The sequence below is a fragment of the Osmerus eperlanus genome, chromosome 9 (assembly GCF_963692335.1).
Source record: "Osmerus eperlanus chromosome 9, fOsmEpe2.1, whole genome shotgun sequence".
In the NCBI taxonomy this organism is placed as follows: domain Eukaryota; kingdom Metazoa; phylum Chordata; class Actinopteri; order Osmeriformes; family Osmeridae; genus Osmerus; species Osmerus eperlanus.
This window is the reverse complement of record NC_085026.1, coordinates 15,710,286-15,731,562: the sequence shown is the minus strand read 5'-3', so window position 1 is coordinate 15,731,562 and position 21,277 is coordinate 15,710,286. Positions and strand designations below refer to the sequence as shown.

The 21,277-nt window shown below is 47.0% G+C and overlaps 1 protein-coding gene across 6 annotated transcripts; it reads right to left on the bottom strand.

The window, feature by feature from the left end:
* Nucleotides 1-235: 235 nt before the first annotated feature.
* On the bottom strand, nucleotides 236-20,802 carry klc1a (kinesin light chain 1a). Of its 6 annotated transcripts, none has more exons than XM_062470325.1 (16): nucleotides 20,695-20,802; nucleotides 17,095-17,362; nucleotides 16,594-16,824; nucleotides 15,789-15,867; nucleotides 13,849-14,074; nucleotides 13,597-13,684; nucleotides 12,827-12,928; nucleotides 10,812-10,985; nucleotides 10,559-10,658; nucleotides 10,177-10,229; nucleotides 9,707-9,774; nucleotides 9,482-9,590; nucleotides 8,875-9,036; nucleotides 4,480-4,610; nucleotides 3,148-3,214; nucleotides 236-2,676 (listed from the first exon to the last, which is right to left on the bottom strand). In XM_062470325.1, the coding sequence occupies exons 2-16, from the start codon at nucleotides 17,359-17,361 to the stop codon at nucleotides 2,611-2,613; spliced, it is 1,923 nt and encodes a 640-aa protein (XP_062326309.1). In that variant the 5' UTR covers nucleotide 17,362; nucleotides 20,695-20,802; the 3' UTR covers nucleotides 236-2,610. The 6 variants fall into 6 exon arrangements, with proteins under 6 accessions (XP_062326309.1, XP_062326308.1, XP_062326311.1 ...); XM_062470324.1 differs by lacking the exon at nucleotides 20,695-20,802 and adding an exon at nucleotides 20,295-20,674; XM_062470327.1 differs by lacking the exon at nucleotides 20,695-20,802 and adding an exon at nucleotides 20,295-20,674 and having other exon boundaries at nucleotides 8,902-9,036.
* Between the last annotated feature and the right edge of the window lie 475 nt (nucleotides 20,803-21,277).

Below are 21,277 nucleotides of genomic sequence, written 5' to 3'. Positions count from 1 at the left end.
TAGGCCTTTTTATGTAAAAAGTGTTTCCACAACCAAAATCCAATAGGAGGCGCTAAACCACTGTCTTTGTGTTTTTGTTTGTCCCTTCAAAAAGTTTACAATAGTTGGTAAAATGTAATATAAAAAATATACAAATATGATTATATTAACTTTATTTTGCGTCACCCCGTAATGGAATCTGCTCTTATACATTATTCATTATATGACCACTCAGAAATACCTCTCAACAAAGACAAACATTTGATCTTTTTATTTCAACATTTGTACATTTTCTTGCGATACAATATTTTTCAGGAGAAACACATCACCACAGTTTAGACAATTCCGCCAGTAAAGCAAACATATTATAGGATGTGGACAGTGATGATGGCTTAGATGGGCAGTAGAAAGCAGGTACACAAGCAGAGCTCCACACCATCAGGATGACGTCATGTAGAGGTGTCAGCGGCTCTGAGTTTATGACTAACTATCCTGGGACGATATAATGCGATATAATCGCTGTTGATGAAATTACTGCATAAATAGACATTTAATTCATTGTGATTCCTCCCAGTCGGACAGATAATCAAACAATATATATATATTTTTAAACTCAACATGACTACCCATCAGGTAGTTGTCAGATGGATGTTTTTACAATAATTTGGGGCAAATAAAAAAATGGCTTAAAAAAGATAATCGGTGACAATAAATGGCAGTTCCTTCATTCAGACAAAAATGCAAAGGTTTACATTGCCCATCCTAATTCAATCTGTTGGATAAATGGGTACCTGGGCAGACAAGCAAAAAAACACAACAGGTTGATGATTGACAGACTGATCAACAGTCACCTAAACGTTTTTCTACAGAACATTCTCTATCCACATTCATTCACCATAGTTACAATGCCTAAATTGCATAATCTATAGGGAGGGAAAAGGACTAAAAAGATGTACAGGGTGTTGTAACATTAAGACATTTGTTTTGGTTCAACAAATTGATTTATCACATCTGATACCTAAAAACATATTGCACACAGAAAAAATCTGAACATCTAACCTGATACCTGTCGTCACAAATGCATTCTGCATAGAAAACGATGACTTATTGCAATCGCCACTATTCCTTTCTTCAATAACAAAATATAAATTCCAATGTTTAGTAAACAAAATGTTACGTAATGAAATCCTTTCCAGTACAAATCCCAAGCTTTTCCCTGGCTGTTCAATCAGCCACTGGTCCAAAAGCAGTCTCATTCTTATGTAACAGATATCTCTCTTTTAAAAGCCTTATAAATTAAAACACAATGTCTCACCCAAACCAGTGTCCCCAACCCGACGTAATTAGGGTAGTATCACCACCTAACATGTTGACAGGGAATACACACTGATCTGAAAGGTACATTGTCAAATGTAATTTGTTGTAGACACTCCACTAGTGTGTGTAGGCTTAGACCACACTAAGGCACAAACCAGAGGACACTATAAACCCCACGTAACAATGACCATGATTTGGTACTAGCATTTCAGTAAGTATAACATCAATCAGATCAATTTAAGAATGGGGCATACAAACTACTGTAAAATAAATCCTAGTAAATTATAACTTTTTCTTTTTATCTTAAAGTACAGTATTTCATTTATATTGACCGGTCAGTGTAATGTCACATGAAGTATGTTTTAGCAAGTGGTGATCCTAGAAATAAGTGAAGGTAAAATTGGTAAACATCTTAAGATAGTAACAATATCATCCTGTTCGTGACTGGACAAAGCATTTGATTGTAACAGGCTTATGTTACATACATCTAGTGCAGACAGTGTTTTACCAAAACTAGCATCTCTGGCCAACTTCTGACAACCCTGAGAAAATGAAACAGCATGTGCCTATACATAGATTCTGTTTCATCTTAGCAGTCTGTTCGCTTGCAGTAACATAACCACAAAAGGACACGACTACCAGTTTCAAGGCCTAGAATGCCAAGCCAAGATTTTAAAAACATCCCTAGAGCAGCGTAGGAAAATCATAATCTACAAACCTCCAAATGTAAACATATACCTTCATTAAACAATGAATAGCTTCTCAATATACACAGGTTATGAATTTGGACGTATCATGAAAATAGATCTTATCTATCAGGTCTCTTGCAGTAGCCATACTGCCCACCTATTTAATTCAAGTGATGAGCATGTTAAGTATATCCATACACCTAGACCGAAAGCCTAAACGTGCCACCACACGCACAAAGTATGAAGGCAACCTCACATATGGACATCAAGATAAAGCACACAGTTATATACAGTACAAGATCAGACACACAATTACTCCAAAAGTGAAAATACAGGAAAGTTGTTCATAACAATTCATGTTCCACAATATACTACACGCAGGCAGAGAATTACACTAAACCACACTCTAAGACAACAAGCCATAAGTGCAAGGAGCTCAGTTAAAATATTCCAGATGAACAATTGGTAGTGTATGGTTGAGAAGGGTATTCTTGGGAGGTTGGTGACATGGTGACTACAAGCAGCTATGTACATGGTGGTACTGCAGAGAAAAAAGGATGCTGACCATGTGACCTCTGAGTCACCCCCTTCCGGCCCTTTCCGCTGGTCACTCCGAGTCAGACCTTCAATGCGCCAGGTCAGTGTGGCTGGCACTCAGGTCTCGACTTTTCCTCAGACGATTATTTCGCTCCTGGAAAGGGAAGCAGAGAGCTAATTGAGAGTGATTGTTCGGTCGTGATAATCCTATGCAGGATTTGTGTCAGGTAGACCTACTGTATGAGCCAGGTGAAAAAGGTGGTCTTACTTGTGGTCAACCCCTATACACCATCGAACAGTTTTATACACGCTGTTAAGTGGTTTGAGGTTACTGCACAAATTAGTTCAAACAATGGGGTACGACAGGTTAGTCTGTGAGAGACACTGTACTGTTATCACACGATATTAGGGACCAATGTCTGAGATGGATCTAACCCGGCTTGACCACAACCATAACCAAGGGAGCAGGTGAGAAATCAAGCATCGTGAAAGAACTGGAGAGGAATCAGAAAGAAAGTGAGACAAGAAGGAGGGAGGTGAAAGCTTACAGAGAGGAAAGGGAAAGAGAGGATGGTAGATGCCTGGAAGAGGAGACCCAGAGAGATGGGACAGCAGGACTCCTTACTTGGTAGTGGTCTCCGGCAGGCTGGTCCGCCACGTTTAGCACACCCAGTGAGCTGGCTCGCTTCATGCTGCACCCAGAACAGTGACATGCAAAGGAGATGGCAGTGAGGGGGAAGGGTGAGGAGGGAGTGAGGGTGAGGAGGGGTGCCCAGTGGAGATGGTATGGGGATTAATGACATCAATGATATTCACACAAGGGTTAGTTTCACAAAATAAGTGAGATTAAACACACAATGAATACACAGCTATTGCTGCATATACCATATGGTTACTCGAGCTACTGTAGGCGGAATCCGTCAAGTTAAATGAGGAGAAATTATGTTTTTTGTGGTTGTGCTTAGCCCCAGTCGGTCACATGATCTGATCCTCATTCATAGATGATGCACAGCACCACTGAGAACACTGTAGGACGTGAACCAGAACTCCCTCTACCATCCATGCTAATGTACAATGCTAATGTACAATGCTAATGTACTGATCTGAGTAGGAGCTCGAGAGAGAGGTGGTCTATTGGTCGATACGGGGTTCGTGCTCCACTGGCTTCTGATGCAAACTGTTCTACGGAGTGACAGGAAGAAAAAGCACAGCAATAGGAAGACAACTCAGCGAAAAGATGAGAGCATGCAGAAGCCATTCCCATGGAAACGTTTATTTTAAATAGTAGCACAACATGGCAGACAGATGTATAAAACATTCTAAAATAAAAACAGGAATGCCCATGCAGACAAATAATTTATGAGATAAAAGTTCCAGATTTTTTTGCATGGAAATTAAAAGTTTGTAAGAAAACCACAACAAACAAAAAAAGTCCAGAAATTAATTCCAGTAAAAACAAAACAAAAAAACACACACAAAGAGAATGGGTTTGATAGACTGAAAAGCAGACAGGCATCTCAAAGCAGACAGTTAGTGGTATAGTTCTCTGGTTATCAGAACGACCCCTTATCCGTACCAGTGTCCACCTCAAGTCAGATTGTCAGCGTCGGCAGAAGGAGCACCCGATAGTGTAACACTAAAAACGTTGCGCAGAATTACGTCCGACTGAAACTAGAATCCCTACGATCCAGCCCTCTCAGAGGGGTGTGAACGCTAGCTTCGACGCGTGTCGTGAGTTCAAGAGAGTGTGCAAGTGGAAGCCCCCTTTCATGTCCCAACAGCTCGTAGTTTATTAGTTGCACGAACCACAGCATCAGAGTTGAACCCCTTTAACCACCAGCCAAGTATTCTCTTCTCTCGTTACATTCGAGTCTGAACACCGACCGTGGATTTGTCTCCGAGAAGGCCTTAGTGCAAAGAGTAGGGTCGGGAGGTCATAGGTCACAGGAATAGTTACCCAGGGTTTTTAGGATCACTGTCCTTTGAGCCACCGCCTTTCAGCTTGCGCACCAGTTTTTCGCTGCTACGGCGGATAGAAGCTCGGAGTTTACTGAAGGATCCGCTTCGCTTCAGAGAGCCAGAACCATCCTGATGAGAGAAGCCACAATGTTACACACACACTCTCTCTCTCTCTCACACACACACGCACACACACAGAGAAATATACACACAAAATGCAGCCAAATGCATCTGCAAAGTGCAGGATTAAACACACACACCAAGATCTGATTCAGCAAAAAGCTTTCCAGACATCTGTGTGCGTCGTGTTTGTGAGTACACGTTTTTGTTTTTCGCACGTGTGGCTGATCACAGTCTACCATCAGATAGGAGCCTGAAGAGACTGCGATCCAGACATGCTCCTAGTCAGGGGATTGAAACGCTCAGGTCATACGGTCTCGTCTCCTGTGGTTCACTGTAATCCAACCCATGTCCTCTCCCTGTCTACCTCACCTCACCTCACCTCAGGAGACAGGAGGGAGATACAACGCTACAATCCTGGAGTAAACCGGTCCCAACCCCACCCCATCCACCGCAAGGAATTGTACACACACACACACACACACATACACGACATAGCGATAGAGAGGCAGAACACAAGAAGGCGACAGACAAGGTGTGGGTGAGCAGTTATGTTTTATTAGAAGTTAAGAAAGACAGAAGCACAAACAGACGGGACACAGGAGTCGATTAGTAGGAGATTGAAGAGAATCCAGATTTCACACAGGGCAAGGTGTCTTCCCTGCTTCCCTCCTATCCACGCCCCCCACCCCCCACCCTGTAACATGTTAGAGGAGTTCACTGAGCCTGTTAGTTTAGGTGTGCACTCCTAGTCATGACCACAACACAGTTCTGTTTGACATCAGAAAAGGACTGTGTGGAGCAGAAGACGACATACTACTAAAACTCTACAGTAGCTGCTAGGGCCACAATGGTGCTCCAAGAAGCGTACAACCATGCCACCAAATTATAGCAGTTAGAGGTCACTACGAGGAGATGAAGCTATCCGGTGTGAGTTACTGATAGTAGACAAATAGTAAATGCTGGACATGTTATAGAACAGTCCAGACACAGAGATGGACAGACAGCCTCCAGCCAGAGTGAGGAGGAGAACAGACAGAACAGTGGTTTAACCCTTGTGTTATCTTCGGGTCATTCTGACCCATCAGTCATTGTGACCCACCGTCGTATTGCGACAGATTTACCGCATACAAAGACAAAGTGAAGCATTTTCTTTTAACCGTTGGGCTGTCTCAGACCCGAAGGCAGCACAAGGGTTAACCCTCGTGCTGCCTTCGGGTCACATGACCCAAAGGTTCATAACGAACCATCGTTGTGTTTACCCAATTTTACCCAATACAAAAACAAATTAAAATAATTTTCTTTTAACCTTTGCAATGTGGGGGGTCTGAGACAGCCCAACGGTTAAAAGAAAATGCTTCACTTTGTTTTTTTATGCGGTAAAGTTGTCGCAATACGACGGTGGGTCACAATGACTGATGGGTCAGAATGACCCGAAGATAACACAAGGGTTAAAGAGCAGAGCAGAAGAGCAGGGAGGCAGGAGGAGGCTGGCCTGGACACACACCGCCCTCCCTGTCCCTTCCCTGGTCCCAGGGACAGAGTGGACCGGAGGGGACAGGGGTCTGGTTCTGGCTCGAGTCCCACCAGAGCCCGGAGGAAAAGAAAAGGAGGGACCACAGCTGAAGAAGAGGACACAACCGCAAAGCTGGAAGGGGCGGGGCCAGGTGTCCATCATGCAGGAGACACGTTTAAAGAACCACAACAAGGCATCTGGCGTTATGCCTGTCAGTCAGACAGGGGTATGGAAAGAGAGCGAGAGAGCGCGAGAGAGAGAGAGAGAGAGAGAGAGAGAGAGAGAGAGAGAGAGCGAGAGCGAGAGAGAGAGAGAGAGAGAGAGAGAGCGAGAGAGAGAGAGCGAGAGAGAGAGAGCGAGAGAGAGAGCGAGAAAAGATAGAAAGAAAGACAGAGAATGATTGATGGGGATTAACAAGGGAGGGATGAAAGGGGTGAAATTAAAAGGGTGGTTTGAGAAGGGGATGAGAGAAGGGGGAAAAAGCAAAGGGATAGAGGTGGAGAGAGATGAAAGAGATGAAAGAGAAACAAACCAAGTCAGTAAGACAGATGCAGTAGAGGCTAGACATTAGCCCATTAGAGACAGTATTTCTCCAACTAAGGCTCTGGTGCTGGGCTCCAAGTCATCAACAGTAATTACATCAATAAAATATAATTGCAGAAAACATTGGCATAACTCGATTGTCAAATTAAACAAATCTAGAATACTTTTGCATGAATGACTGAAAGCAAAACATTATGCCATTTATTTATAGATACATTCTCTAATCCAACCTAATCAAGGAGGACAGAAGGGGGTGGAGCTAAACAAACTAGAAGCCCTCATATTGTTGTCACTTTATGAGGTTTTAACCTAAATGGCAGCACGTCTCGTAGTTCTGGCCAGTATGTGGGACTGACTGGCAAATTTGAAAGCTTTGTCACACAAACGATTAAACAGCCTTGACTAATTTAACAGACACATATTCTATTTTATTTATATATTTTTTACAATAAAAATCAATCACAAATAAAGCAACGACCTCAGAAACTCAAGCCAAGGTTCCTGTCTGGGGCCAGTGTGTTTTAACACACTCTGGTTTCTATAATAGAATCTCGTCAGTTCCCCATACAAAGCCATGGGCTATTTTCCACTGCCCAGTGCAGAACCACACACTCATGCCGTGGGCGAACCAAGAGAAAGCTCCGGAAAAAAACAACAACAGAGGACAAAGGAAGCTATAGAGGATGACACTGAGAGAGGGGGAAAACAGGGACAGGAGCAGAAAAGGGGCGAGTGACGAGCCTTGGAGAGATACTGTGTCTGGGAGGGACTGTCACCTCAGTATGTTTACAGTAAGGCGCACACTCATGGTTGCAACACACACAGAGGAGAGACAGGTTAGTTCACAGTGGCATGCACAGGGAGGGGGGAGAGTTCAGGTAGCAACCCTAGGAGAGCAGCCAGAGGGCTGGGGAGACTTCATCTTGGCCACCCCCTCCCTCCAGCTGCACCAAGCACCAAGCACCAGACACAGCAGGCAGACAGGACAACTGGACTGTAAACAAAGCTTGTTTAATACGTCGTCCGTGCTTGTGTGTGTTGAAGGTATCTGTGTTGGGAGGAGACTTGGCACACACACACACACACACACACACATCTCCTCCATGCATCAACACAGACTGAAGCTGACAGTAGACACACACCGCCACCACCCTCCACACGGACACATATGGAAGTTTTCACAAGACACAGAAGGAGTACAGCACAGAGCCCAAGTCAGTCAGAGAGATGAAGAGATGGATGTTGAGGAGATATGGGTTGTTTACATTGCAGGGCAGGTAAACAAACAGGTTGGTTCCTGTGTAATTGAGAGCGGCTGTGCTACAGGATGTGTACTAACAGTGTCAGACCGGGGCTAAGCCAAGCCTATCACAGCTACAGCCCAGCAACACATGCTGATTGGTTGTCTCAGGCTACTACGGCTACTGTTGCTATGGGAGCAGTACTATTCTAAACAGCAAACCACAGCAGAGGGTGTTTTGATGTAATGTGATTTATTTGAGCTGTGATCAACAAGGCCTTACTGCAGGGGTGTAGCACACAGTTGTAAAGAAAAAACATATGTGTTAGTTGAGGGTTTTCTGTACAGCAAGTTAAAGGATAGTCGATAAGATAGATTAGAGGCAGAGTTATCTGCAGAGGGTCATCTAGTAAACATCAGGAGAGGACAGCTATCAGCTGGGAAATAATATTTATGGCAGTTAAACCAGCATTGTTTGTGTGATCCTGCGTTAAGGAGGTGAACAAGCAGTAACCAGCTGGAAGCGTTGGAGCAGGGGTCTCTCAGTCAATTAGCACCAGGAATGGAACCTCAAAACCAAGTGGGATCACTGAACAGCTACCATTTCTGTCCTCACACACTCAGGATATGATTTCAGGGACTTACTGTACTGTAAGTTTAACTGACAAACAGACCTGGACTGAGTGATATCCTCCATGATAGAAGCCACTGTTCACTGTCACTCTATTTTGAGATAAATAGATCTGCTTTTTGTTCTATTTGTCTCCATCGAACAGTAATCAATTCATAATCTGGAGATTTATGTACACCACAATCAAGTAACAAAATATTTGTAGTCCCATTATATCTAATATATTGAATAATAAAACAATCCAACCGTGTTAAGGCAGCTGGAGTGGCTTCTGTCTAGGAGGCCCGGAGTGTGTGTGTGTGGTCTGTCTACCCCTGAGGTCTGGGCTGTGTACTGTACTTACCCCGTTCCACTCCACGCCCATACTCACTTCCTCGCCGCCGTCAGGACCGCTCTCGTACTTGACCGTGTCGGAGACGAGGCTCTCGCGGCTGCGCTGCTTCTCCCGCGCCTCCGGCTCGCTCAGAACCTCCGCCACACGCTGCTTGTGCACCGTGTCCAGGCCCTGACACACACACACACACGTGTTTAGTCACAGACACACACACGTGTACACACACACGTATGTGTGGCCTGCCAGCATCTACAATGTCAGTCTATACTGTACTGTACATCCCAGCACATGCTGAAACACACACTCCTGTTCAACTGAACCTGAATAATTCAAGTTGAAATGGAACCTGCTAGAACAGTGAGCTCTCTCTCAACCAGACAGCTCTGTAAAACCATTCTACCGGCCAGCTCTGTCATCACATACATGCGACTGATAACACGCAGGCAGATAGGCCTATGTTGCAATGTAGGGCGTGACAGCAGAGATGAAGAGGAGCACAGAGGTGACCAGCAGAACCAGCCGAGCCTGACAGCAGAGATGAAGAGGAGGAGCACAGACGTGACCAGCAGAACCCGCCCAGCCTGACCAGTAAGAGCAGTATCTCCAGCGACCACACCTGCTTTCTGGAACGCAGGGCCGCCTCCTCCAAAGTCTCTGCGGCTTCAAATTTCCCCTGCCGCCTGTAGAGGGCGCCCAGGTTCTTCAGGGTGGTGGTGACTGTGGGGCTGGAGGCGGAGAAAAAGAATCATAATGGGACTACTTTGTGAATCGATGCATTAAGGAATGGTCGAGCGGTCCAGGAAGCCTAATTTCCAGGATGTGAGACCAGCCCGCTACTGACCTGTCTACTTTGCAGGCCTTGTACCAGCCTCCATACTCGGCGAAAGGAGAGCCATCCTTCAGCTTTCCCTGGAGAAGAGCACAACATCAGCACGACATTCACAAGGAACAACTTTCAATACTGAAGTCTAGACAACTGGACATGAACCCATTCAAATGAGATGAGCTAAGTAAAGCGTGTCAAGAGGAAATGACTCGATTTCAGGCCTCGTTAACACAAAGATGTAAAATCGAAGACGTATACAGCCCTACAGTTGGTCTTGATTTACTTGCCGGTCTGCCTAAATCGATAAACCTTTTATGGCGTGACTTAAAAACGTATCCTATGCGCTGCCTCAAGTACAGCCAAGGCATTAGTAGCGGTTCACTCCCAGTGCCTCATCTAAATCCTGCGAAAGTGAACACTTCCCTTTATTTTATTATAATTTTTTTTTTTCTTATCTCACGCCAGCACACTGATCTCCCCCTCACCTTGCTCAGTTCCTCTCTCTCCTCAGCATGCATCCAGATGGGTTTGTTCTCATCTGCAGAGAGAGATACAGACACGCAATCAGGACACACACGCATATGCACACACACACACACACACACAGGGACAAGTAGATATTGAATGACATTCAGGCAGACGGACAGCTAGGTAGCAGGGGTGCTTTAAGTGCTTGGTCTCGTCTAGAGCTGAGCACTGGAGCATTCAACCGAAAGGTCACTGTTGTTTTCAGGAAGATTTCCATTCAGGTGATTAAAGCAGCCTGGGACATTAACCTTTATATACACACCGGAACATTTCGGTATGTTCATGTGCTTGTGTGTGTGTGTGAGGGAAAAGACTAAGAGCACAGTGCGTGTTTCTTACCATCTACAGAGCCAAACTCCCTCTCATGTGCTCTTGTGAGGATCTCTTTGTACAGAGTTTCAGCTTGCTTGAACTTCCCCTGTTTCAGGTAACAAGACGCCTACAGGGAGAGAGGAGTGGAAAAATATGTACAATTGCAGTAAAGGTCCATACCGACACAGATAACTGCAAAAGCTAACAGCTAAAGCTAACTGCTAAAGCTAAAGCCCATCCAGCTAAAGCTAACAGCTAACAGCTAAAGGCCATCCCTCACCAGGTTGTTTTTGGTCTTGGCAACATTGGGGTCGTCGGGGCCCAGTTTGGTCTGGTAGATCTCCAGCGCTCGCTGGTAATAGTACTCCACTTCCTCGTACTTTCCCTGGTTCTGACACAGCAGAGCCAGGTTGTTCAGCTGCTTGGCCACATCAGGGTGGTCCTTACCCAGAACCTGCATGCGGAGGAGAGGGGGGCGGCACAGTGAGAAAATGCCCACAGAAACAGGCGAAACACACAGCAATAACAGCGAGGGGCGACACATGACAAGTCCTATGCGAGCTGTTACGTGAGAAGAGTTTATCCCAAGGAGAGAGGCATTAGTTTGGGTTTAGAGAGAGTGGGAGATGTCGTGAGACTGGATGGGGTGCAGGCTCATAAGAGACGCACTGTGGAGCCCCACTGAGGGCTCACTCTGTCTTAGTCAGACTGACAAAGAGGGAGGGAGAGAGAGAGAGAGAGAGAGAGAGAGAGAGAGAGAGAGAGAGAGAGATAGGTGTAGAGAGAGAGAAAGATAGAGAGAGAGAGAGAGAGAGAGGTAGAGAGAGATAGGTGTAGAGAGAGAAAGATAGAGAGAGAGAGAGAGAGAGAGAGAGAGGTGTAGAGAGAGAGAGAGAGGTAGAGAGAGATAGGTGTAGAGAGAGAGAGAGAGAGAGAGAGAGAGAGAGAGAGAGAGAGAGAGAGAGAGAGAGAGAGAGAGAGAGAGAGAGAGAGAGAGAGAGAGGGTTTACTGCTCGTTAGTGGAGAACGCCTCTCCTCCTCAGAGCAGTCTCTGGCTGTGGGAGGTCTGCATGCATGCGGGAAGCCTCCTGATGCGGAGGGACAGTGTAGCACTCTCCGCCTCACTGTGTACATGATCAATAGCCGTTTGGGTTTCAAAGCTGTCGGGGCTGCTCTGTCGATGAGCCTCTCCTGTCATCCCTTCTGTCCTCTTATGAGTGGATCTGACATGTTTACTGTAAGCATCATTAGCATTAACGGATTCCATCAGGGGGAATAGGGTTGCAGGGTCTGGGAGAAATACAGATTGTCTGAGACCTGATGGGAGATTTTTCTGAAGTCAAGGCTTTACAGACACTAGGGCTCTGTGGAAAACCTAATGCTGTGTTCACACCGAACGAAGATTCAATGTAAAGTCAAAGCAAACTTTGCGTGACGCTATGTCACGAAAGTTGATAAACGTTGAGATGTCAATGAGGTTTTATGAGTATTGTAAGAGTATTGTAGCTGCGTGGGCATCCTCTGATATACGACACTACTTCGTATTCGTTTGTAGTAGTCCTTTTGGACATGGTTGACAACGGAAAAAAAACAATTGGCTCCTAGCGATTCGCACGAATAAACACAAATGAATGCGAAGCGAAAATTTGCTTCATTTGCGCGAATAATTCGCTTCGCGTTTGGTGTGAGCACAGCATTAGTCCTCCTCTCTAATCTTCATCCCTCAGGATAAACCCAGGACAGGCACAGCTCACACACCAGGGAAATCTTGGGCTATAAAAAGAAAGAACTGCAGGAAAAAAAACTCCTGATTCAGCAAGCAACGCTTTCTTCCTCCACCTCTCCCTGAGAGCTGGGTGGCAAATCCTTCAGCTTAACTCCGAGCTTTGTCATTTGAACTGAGGATGTGTATTAATAAAACGTCCCGGCTTTGAGCAACAACTCGCTCTCAGCAGAGGGAAGAAGAAGGAGGAGGAGAAGAAACGAGGAAAAAGCAAGGAAGCAACACATAACAGGAGAGGGATAAATAGAGAGTGCGATTTCAGTACATCCGAGCCTCCTTCTTATTCAGCATACCATTAGAGAGACGAAAATAACGAAACCCGCTAGGACTCCACTCTTTGAACAATAGTAAACTATGGAGAACACTGTTTCCAAGGGGAAATATGCATTAAAAGTTACAAAGTTAGGAGGTTTCACTCCTAAAAAGTGCAGAAAGGAGAAGTCTGAACAACAAAGCGTGTCCCCCATTTCCTACCCACAATCCCCTGTGATGACCCCTGACCCTTGACCCACCTTCTCCCGGATCTCCAGAGCTCTCTTACACAGAGGCTCCGCCTCCTTGTACTTTCCTCTCTTCCCATACAGCACGGCCAGGTTGTTGAGGGTGGCAGCAACCTGAGACACACGCACGCACGCACGCACGCACACACACACACACACAGACACAGACACAGACACAGACACAGACACACACACACACACACACACACACACACACACACACAGACACACACAGACACACACACACACACACACAGACACAGACAGACACAATCGTGAACACACCATTACATTAATTCAGAGCAGACAAGCTCTGGTCTGAGTTCAATCACCCTTGCCCGAGTGTACAGTATGTGACCACAGGATTGTACCACAGCAGCAGAGTGCAATTGATCCGGAATGGTGAAACAATTGACTGTGACAGAGCGAGACGCAGAGAGGAAACACAAAGTGATTACTGGGCTGCGATTATGTCCCAATCAGCAGGATGAATCTCCACCACGTGCACTCAGAACTTCCCTCAAGGGAGGGGATCACATGCGCTTCTGTTCGTTGATTTAGACTGGGGGGGGTGGGGGGGAAGAACTGTCCTCCGTGTGACAGACGGGAGCGACATGAGGAAGGGGGGGCGGGGAGGGGCGGCTAACCTCTGCTCTGCACTGTGGGGTACGGAGGTCCGCTCACAGTAGACACAAGCCTGTTGGGGTTAACACAGTTAGCAGACCTGGTGTCTCGTCGCTGTCGTGCTGAGAGGAGGGGGGGTTGCTAGGAAGGACACTTACGGCTGGGTGGTCCCTGCCCAGGGTCTTCTCCCTGATGGACAGAGCGTCGTTCAGCAGGTTGGCCGCCTCTTTGTACTTGTTCTGGTCCCTGGGAGACAGAGGAGGAAAGGGAGCCATGGGGCCTGTTACTGCCGTATCCACAACACAAACACCTAGCGGCGAGGCCTCCACAGACCTCCAGCAGGTCTCCCGTGAGCCACATCTGACAGCACTGGGGCCGGGCACCAGGGTTCTCAACGCCTGACATCGTACCTGTAGACCAGGGCCAGGATGTTGAGCATGGTGGCCACGTCGGGGTGATCGTGTCCGGAGGTCTTTTCCAGGTCCTCCAGGGCCTGCTTGCAGAGGGGCACGGCCACCTCGTAGCGGCCCTGGGAGGCGTACTGGATCACCAGGTTGTGGAGGGTCCTGAGGCGGGCCGGGATCTCGTAGCCCCCCTGCTGGGCGGCGGCTGCCGCACTGCTGTGAGGCTGCTGGACTGGAGACACGGAGCCAGGCGGAGAACAAGTCACATCCCACACAGGACAGACTGCTGCTGTAGTATCAACACCACAGATACATGCACGTTGGATTGGTTGGGTTTGTTTTGCTTCCCTCCCCTGCCGCCACATACCATGCTATGAAGCTGTGTGGGTGTTTGAGGAAGAGGTCAGGGAAACCACCTGATTGGGTTTCTCATTCAAAGCCCAACTGTCTATATTTACTCTGAAGCAGGGCCAGGGGCTGCTGGGTAGATAAAGGAGTGGTGTTCTACAGTAATAACACCACCTACCACACAGGAAGTGCCGGAGAACGCCATGCAGAGAACCGCTGCCAGGTGCTCAAAGCGCTCACGCCAGACGACCAGCGAAGACTATTCTAGAAGGCACTGGCTGGCTTTCGGATCAGACACTGTTGTACTCTAATAAGAACATTCCAGGATCACACGCTGTCTTCCACTTAAAATGACGACGGTATATGACGATGGCCGGTCTTCAAATTAAAAGCGAATTTACCAATATCTAAAGAGGACTGAACAGCATGTCAGGTAACACAGCATGAAGAGGTGCCAAAGTCTAATCCTCTTCAAGGCCTGAGGCTGCAACCTCCCCTACCTCAGCCCCTCTCTGCGCTCAGAGACCGGATTACAGTGAGCGTGCTCAGTCAGACTCAGGAGTGGAAAACAGCGGAGCCGTTTGATGATGCGAGCTTCCCCCGCTCTGCATATAGCTTCCTGCTAGTACCCACGCATCCCTCTGATCCCTTCCTCCTCTCCTTCACTCTCCCTCTCCACCCTTCTCAAAAGGCCCACTGATTAGACAAAAATCGGACAGAAATGCTGATTTCAATGAAAGTAATACAGAACAATACAACCAAAGGATACTCCCCCACCCACTTGCTTTCCCTCTATCTGTAACTGTATCTGGTTAAATCGCTGAGGAAGACCAATTACTGGAGGTGTAGCTGGCATTCCAACCGCAATATTCTAACAACGCAAGATGAACTGAGGCTTTTTAAAATGTAATTACCTACAGTGCTTTCTTTATCAGATTATGATTCTGTATTGTATGTATGTACGACCCCTCGCATAAATCATCTTTTATTTTGCTCCTACATCTTTATGTTCAGTCTCCCCAGCAAGCCCCTCCTGTTCTCTCCCAGTGAAAGGAGTGTGTTTGGACTAACTGGGTCCATTTACATTTGGCACGGTTCCAGGATTGCTCTGGCTGATATCACTTAACCCTTGTGTTATCTTCGGGTCATTCTGACCCATCAGTCATTGTGACCCACCGTCGTATTGCGACAACTTCACCGCATACAAAAACAAAGTGAAGCATTTTCTTTGAACCGTTGGGCTGTCTCAGACCCCCCACATTGCAAAGGTTAAAAGAAAATTATTTTTATTTGTTTTTGTATTGGGTAAAATTGGGTAAACACAACGATGGTTCGTTATGAACCTTTGGGTCATGTGACCCGAAGGCAGCACAAGGGTTAAGCTTACTGTATTTAAAGCTAGCTTAGCTACTGTGCTGGGGAATAGAGGTTGAGAGAATCTGGTCAGGAAAAAGATGGAAGATAGCCAAGATGTGCAAAAGGATGGGAGGGTTAGAGATCGTACCAGACATGGTATCAAGTGTGTGTGTGTGTGTGTGTGTGTGTTGAGGAAAGGGTTGAGTAAGCATGCACAGCTAGTCCAGGGATAAGACACTCACTGCCTGGGGCCTGGTCGTCATGGTCGTCAGGGAAGAGATCATCCAGAGTCTCTTTACTGGAGTCTGAGTCCCGGTCCTCCTGGGAGGCAGGAAGAGACACAGAGAGGAGGGTTAATCACTGTACCCTCAGCAGGTGGAGTAGGGAGGGGGGAGGGCGGCGCGAGGACCCTCAGTAGGTGGAGTAGGGAGGGGGGCGGAGCGAGGACCCTCAGCAGGTGGAGTAGGGAGGGGGGAGGGCGGCGCGAGGACCCTCAGTAGGTGGAGTAGGGAGGGGGGCGGAGCGAGGACCCTCAGTAGGTGGAGTAGGGAGGGGGGAGGGCGGCGCGAGGACCCTCAGTAGGTGGAGTAGGGAGGGGGGAGGGCGGCGCGAGGACCCTCAGTAGGTGGAGTAGGGAGGGGGGTGGAGCGAGGACCCTCAGCAGGTGGAGTAGGGAGGGGGGTGGAGCGAGGACCCTCAGCAGGTGGAGTAGGGAGGGGGGCGGAGCGAGGACCCTCAGCAGGTGGAGTAGGGAGGGGGGCGGAGCGAGGACCCTCAGCAGGTGGAGTAGGGAGGGGGGCGGAGCGAGGACCCTCAGCAGGTGGAGTAGGGAGGGGGGCGCGGAGCGAGGACCCTCAGCAGGTGGAGTAGGGAGGGGGGCGGAGCGAGGACCCTCAGCAGGCCGGGTGGTGAGGGGGCGGAGCGAGGAACCTCAGCAGGCCGGGTGGTGAGGGGGCGGAGCGAGGAACCTCAGCAGGCCGGGTGGTGAGCGGGCGGAGCGAGGAACCTCAGCAGGCCGGGTGGTGAGGGGGCGGAGCCAGGACTCACCGAGGGAGACAGGTCCTCGTCGTATTTCTTGAGCTGGTTCATGAACTCCAGGTGCTTCTTCTCCTCCTCCAGCTGGGCCACGCTCTGCTCGCTCTTCTGCAGCTTCTGCTGGGTGCCCGCCAGCTCGTCCCTCAGCCACTGGTTCTCCTGGCACAGACGCCTCACCTGCGCCCGCAGCTTCTGCTTCTCAGACTCCACAGAGCTCAGGTGACCCGACAGCGCCATCATCACCTGGGGAGGCCGGGAGGGGGGATGGGGAGGGGGTGGGGGGGGGCGGCGGCAGGAGGGCCGGGAGCGGCAGGGAGGGGGGTGAAGAGGGGGGGGAAGTTGTTTATACTGTGTGAGGACTGGTTATGTTTTTAGTGCTGCAACATCTACATTTGTAGTTGTGTGTGTGTTTGTGTGTAGGTGTATACGTGTTTGGGTGTGTGTATGCCTGTGTGTAAGTGTGTACAGGTGTAGGTGAGTTTTGTAGTTGTGTGTGTGTGTGTGTGGGCTGACCTGTGCCTCGCTCAGGCCCAGCTCCAGCATCTCCAGGGACTTGCGGATCATGTGGGACTTCTCCTCCATCAGGACTCCCTCCTCGTCCTGCTTCAAGCAGCGCAGGGTTCCCAGCAGGCCCTCCAGGATGGAGTGGTGCTCCTGCTTTAGGGCGTCCAGGCCCTGGATCACCTGCTTGGTCCGCGAGATGATCTCATCCTGGGACAGCTTCTCGCCAGGGTCCTCCTCGTCTTTCACACACACCAGGGTGGACATGTTCCCACGCATCCTGGAGTGGGTCCGGAGACAAACAGCAGACAGGACAGGGAGTCACAGCCCATCTAGGATCCTCAATCAGGATTACGTGAGGCCCAGATGCCTGGACCGTCATGTGGTTAGTTTCAGACTCCTGTCCTTCCTGTGAATACAGCAGGCCCTAGGCCGCTGCGTAACTCCTCACCAGCGGGGCCATTTCCTGTCTCACTCCCTTTGTGCAATGCTCTTCACCTCCTCCACTCTCCTCATATCCTGTCTTTTCCCTTCCTGTCTCTTCTGATATGCATTTCATTCCAGGTGAGGTCACATAAGAGGATTACATGAACCAGAGGCTTCCAAGGAACATGCTGCAGCAGGCTGGTCTAACCCTCTGCCTGCACACTCAGCCAGTCAGAGGAAATAAGCAACACTCTCACTGCTATGTGAAGGACCAGACTAGAAGGACCACAGTGCATCTCTTCATTCAGAACACAGAAATTGAATCCTGATAGATTCTAGATCAGCCATTCCCCCACCTTTTACACTTTGCGGCCCACTTGCGTAGCTCAAATATTATTGCGGCCGCCCAACACATCCGTTCACTTAATTTGCGCTTATCAAACATGTTTAACAACACCACGGGAGCCAAACAGTTCGCTTTGACGGCTAAATTTAAAACATTGACAAAAACGTTTAAGGTTGAAACTACCCCTAAATACATACAACACGTGACTCAGCAACCATCCTTTAGGCCTAGTCTGGCATGTGATAGTACAGGGGCATTTGGGGCAAACCAGTAACAGGCTACAACTGTGCTGGTACAAGAACAAATAGACAGACAAGGCTGTAGGCTACATACACTTCCCCGACACTCACAACAACAACATGAAACGCACCAAGCTGATTATGGAAAAACTGAAACAACATCTTTATTTTTCTTTACTTCCAGTTTAACCCTTGTGCTGCCTTCGGGTCACATGACCCAAAGGTTCATAACGAACCACCGTTGTGTTTACCCAATTTTACCCAATACAAAAACAAATAAAAATTATTTTCTTTTAACCATTGCAATGTGGGGGGTCTGAGACAGCCCGACAGTTAAAAGAAAATGCTTCACTTTGTTTTTGTAGGAGGTAAATCTGTCGCAATACGACGGTGGGTCACAATGACTGATGGGTCAGAATGACCCGAAGATAACACAAGGGTTAACTAGTTTCATTTCTCTCTTCAGATGAAGCCTGAAATAGTCCTCCATAGGGAGGCGAAAGTGAGGTATTTTGAGATAACCGTTTGAAATTTAAATATGGGGTTTACAGCAATGCTTTAGGGAGGTAGTTCCCTCAAAGGAAAGGCACAATTTATAGTAAAGCACAGCATCACATTCAGGTTATTGTTGTACTGAAATAACAAATTGGAACGGCTGTAGATGAAGTAACAGGGGTTAGGCAAACCTTATTGCAAAATAGGAAATGAACTGGGGATTTGCATGACAACAAGGAAAGAGATATCCTTTGAAGCAAGAGCTACTTTAAAAAGTTTTGACAAAATTTGCCTAAGCAACATTACAAGACTAACCTGAATACACTCCCAGCCCAGAACCTGACAAACCCAACAAGTCATATCAATCAAGTCCCCCATCAAAGAATGATGAATACATCCTAGGTGTCATTACCTAACAGACAAAAACTACAAGTGGAAACAAGCACTAGTTATTTGAGCTGATTGACTTTCTTTCATGTGGATGTAACTGGTGAGGCTGTTCTCACAGGGCTGGTCAGTAATGTGGACACTAATGAAGTCTGACTCAATAGAGAGAGTCTGAAGTGAATGCCCTTGGTCGTGACTCCAAGATACCCCAGCATGCTCCAGGCCCCAGTCTGAAATAAACTAGACACCAACTCGGTCCAAGAACAGAGTCTTCATGGTCTTTGCACCGTAACAAGATATATGATTGGTACTGAAGACACAGAAGTCTAATACTATTCTCTTTCACACCAGCTCACACCAGCTCTGGATACAGAGAGACAGACAAAAAGAGACACAAGCTAATAAGTCTTGTCAACTGCACTGGCCGGCTCTTCAAAAGTGACATTAAAGTCAGCCATTATTAACTTTAAAATCAACCCCACTGTGTTATCCAATACTCAGTTTTAGCATCACCTTCACTGAAACATACGAGATGCCTTTTCTCTGATATGTAGTTTTAAGCTACCAAGCACTGCAAAACCCACTTGACAACATGACCAACAAGCATCAGTATCCCATTGGGTAAACAAAGGAGAATAATGGGAGAGGTCACCTGAAATTTGACATTGCTACACATGATACATCTGTTTGGTATTAAAGGCTACATCTATGCAATCATGTGAGCTCATTTACAATAACAGACTAATACATTCATTCATACACCTTGCGGCATAGTCTGCGTATCAAGTTCCCAGCTGTGAGCTCAGTACACTGGGCCTCTAGTGTCCCTGGCCGCTAGACAGAGCCTGAATCTTCCAGTTCGACACTGGCAGCTTTCATGTTGTCACAGACCTCATCCTGTCCTGAATATCAATGAATGCCAATCGTTTGAAAAAGGCAAAAAGCCAATGAAATCATACACACATTTCTTGATGATCTGAACTATGCAATGATATCAGAGGGACTGAGGCTAGCTATTTAACTATGTTGATTAGCTTACGAATCGATTTCCTCACCATCCCACTTCCAGTAAGGATCTGGCTCAGTTTGACCACACAGAAATAGTAGCTGGACGCATCATTCGAAGACGTAAGGCTAGATAGATAGCCCAGAAGTTAAAGTACGCAGTTCCCTACTGCACTTTTAAAAGTAAACTTTGACAGGTGTGAAGTACGCTAGGATTGTGTACACCAAACCACAAGGTAGTTAGCTAATGTTACACATACAGTATCTTAATGTAGTCTAGACACACGACACAGCAAGTAGCATTAACGCCTTACCGTTCAATAGGACATCGTTGCCAACAACACACTGCTACCAAGCTAATACAGTACTGACCTAACTCCAGTTTCCAGTACTTACACTAAAATTGAATTCAAGCAATATTTGGTAACTTATCATTTAGTTTTAAATATGAACTTGGATCCCAAAACAAATATTCATAGCGAGATACTTTGTACTTCCTATCTTCCGCTGCAGTCCGGGAATACTGACTGTAGCCCAGATAGGCTAGCTGTCAAGGCAGCTTTGATTGCTTGTTATCGCTGACTGCATCAACAACGGATACTGCATACCTTGCTATCATATTACAAACTGAAAGTGATAAACGAAATCGTTATCGTATTCTACGTTGTTACATGATCGGACACAATTTATGGTTACTTTTTATAGACTCACTACCTACGAAGATGACACTTCAGACACTTCGTCGGTCCATCTGCAGTTTACCGACTGCTGAGCGAAAATGGCGTTACCTCGCGCCCCGACCACTCTCTTCCTAGAATGATGTCATCCAACTCAGATTAAAGGAGAAGTAACAATAATATTGGGATGGTTTGACATTCAGTCTATGCTGCTCAGTTACAGCAAAGCCATTTAAATTCACAAAAAACATGCAACATGCAATCCCTAAACATAAATGTGGAAAATAATGCTCTAAACAGACCGTTTACCATGCAATATGTTAGTAATCAGCACCATTATAAAAATGTAATGAATTAGTACAATGCGAAATAAATCGTTGGAGTCTGAAAAAACATTGTCTAGCTATTGTCAGTTACGTTCTCCAGTGCAGGTGTTACTTATCCGTCTTTGTCTTCTGTCTGGTCTGTGATGACCCGTGGCAGATGGAGAGAAACGTGTAGCCACAGCCTCGAGCTCCCAGGTAGACAGAGCGTCTCAGGAGTTGTGCAGACAGCCATTACGCTGTACAACAGCACCTGAGACCACGCCTTAATGTTTATGTTTATGTTGTTGCTGTTTT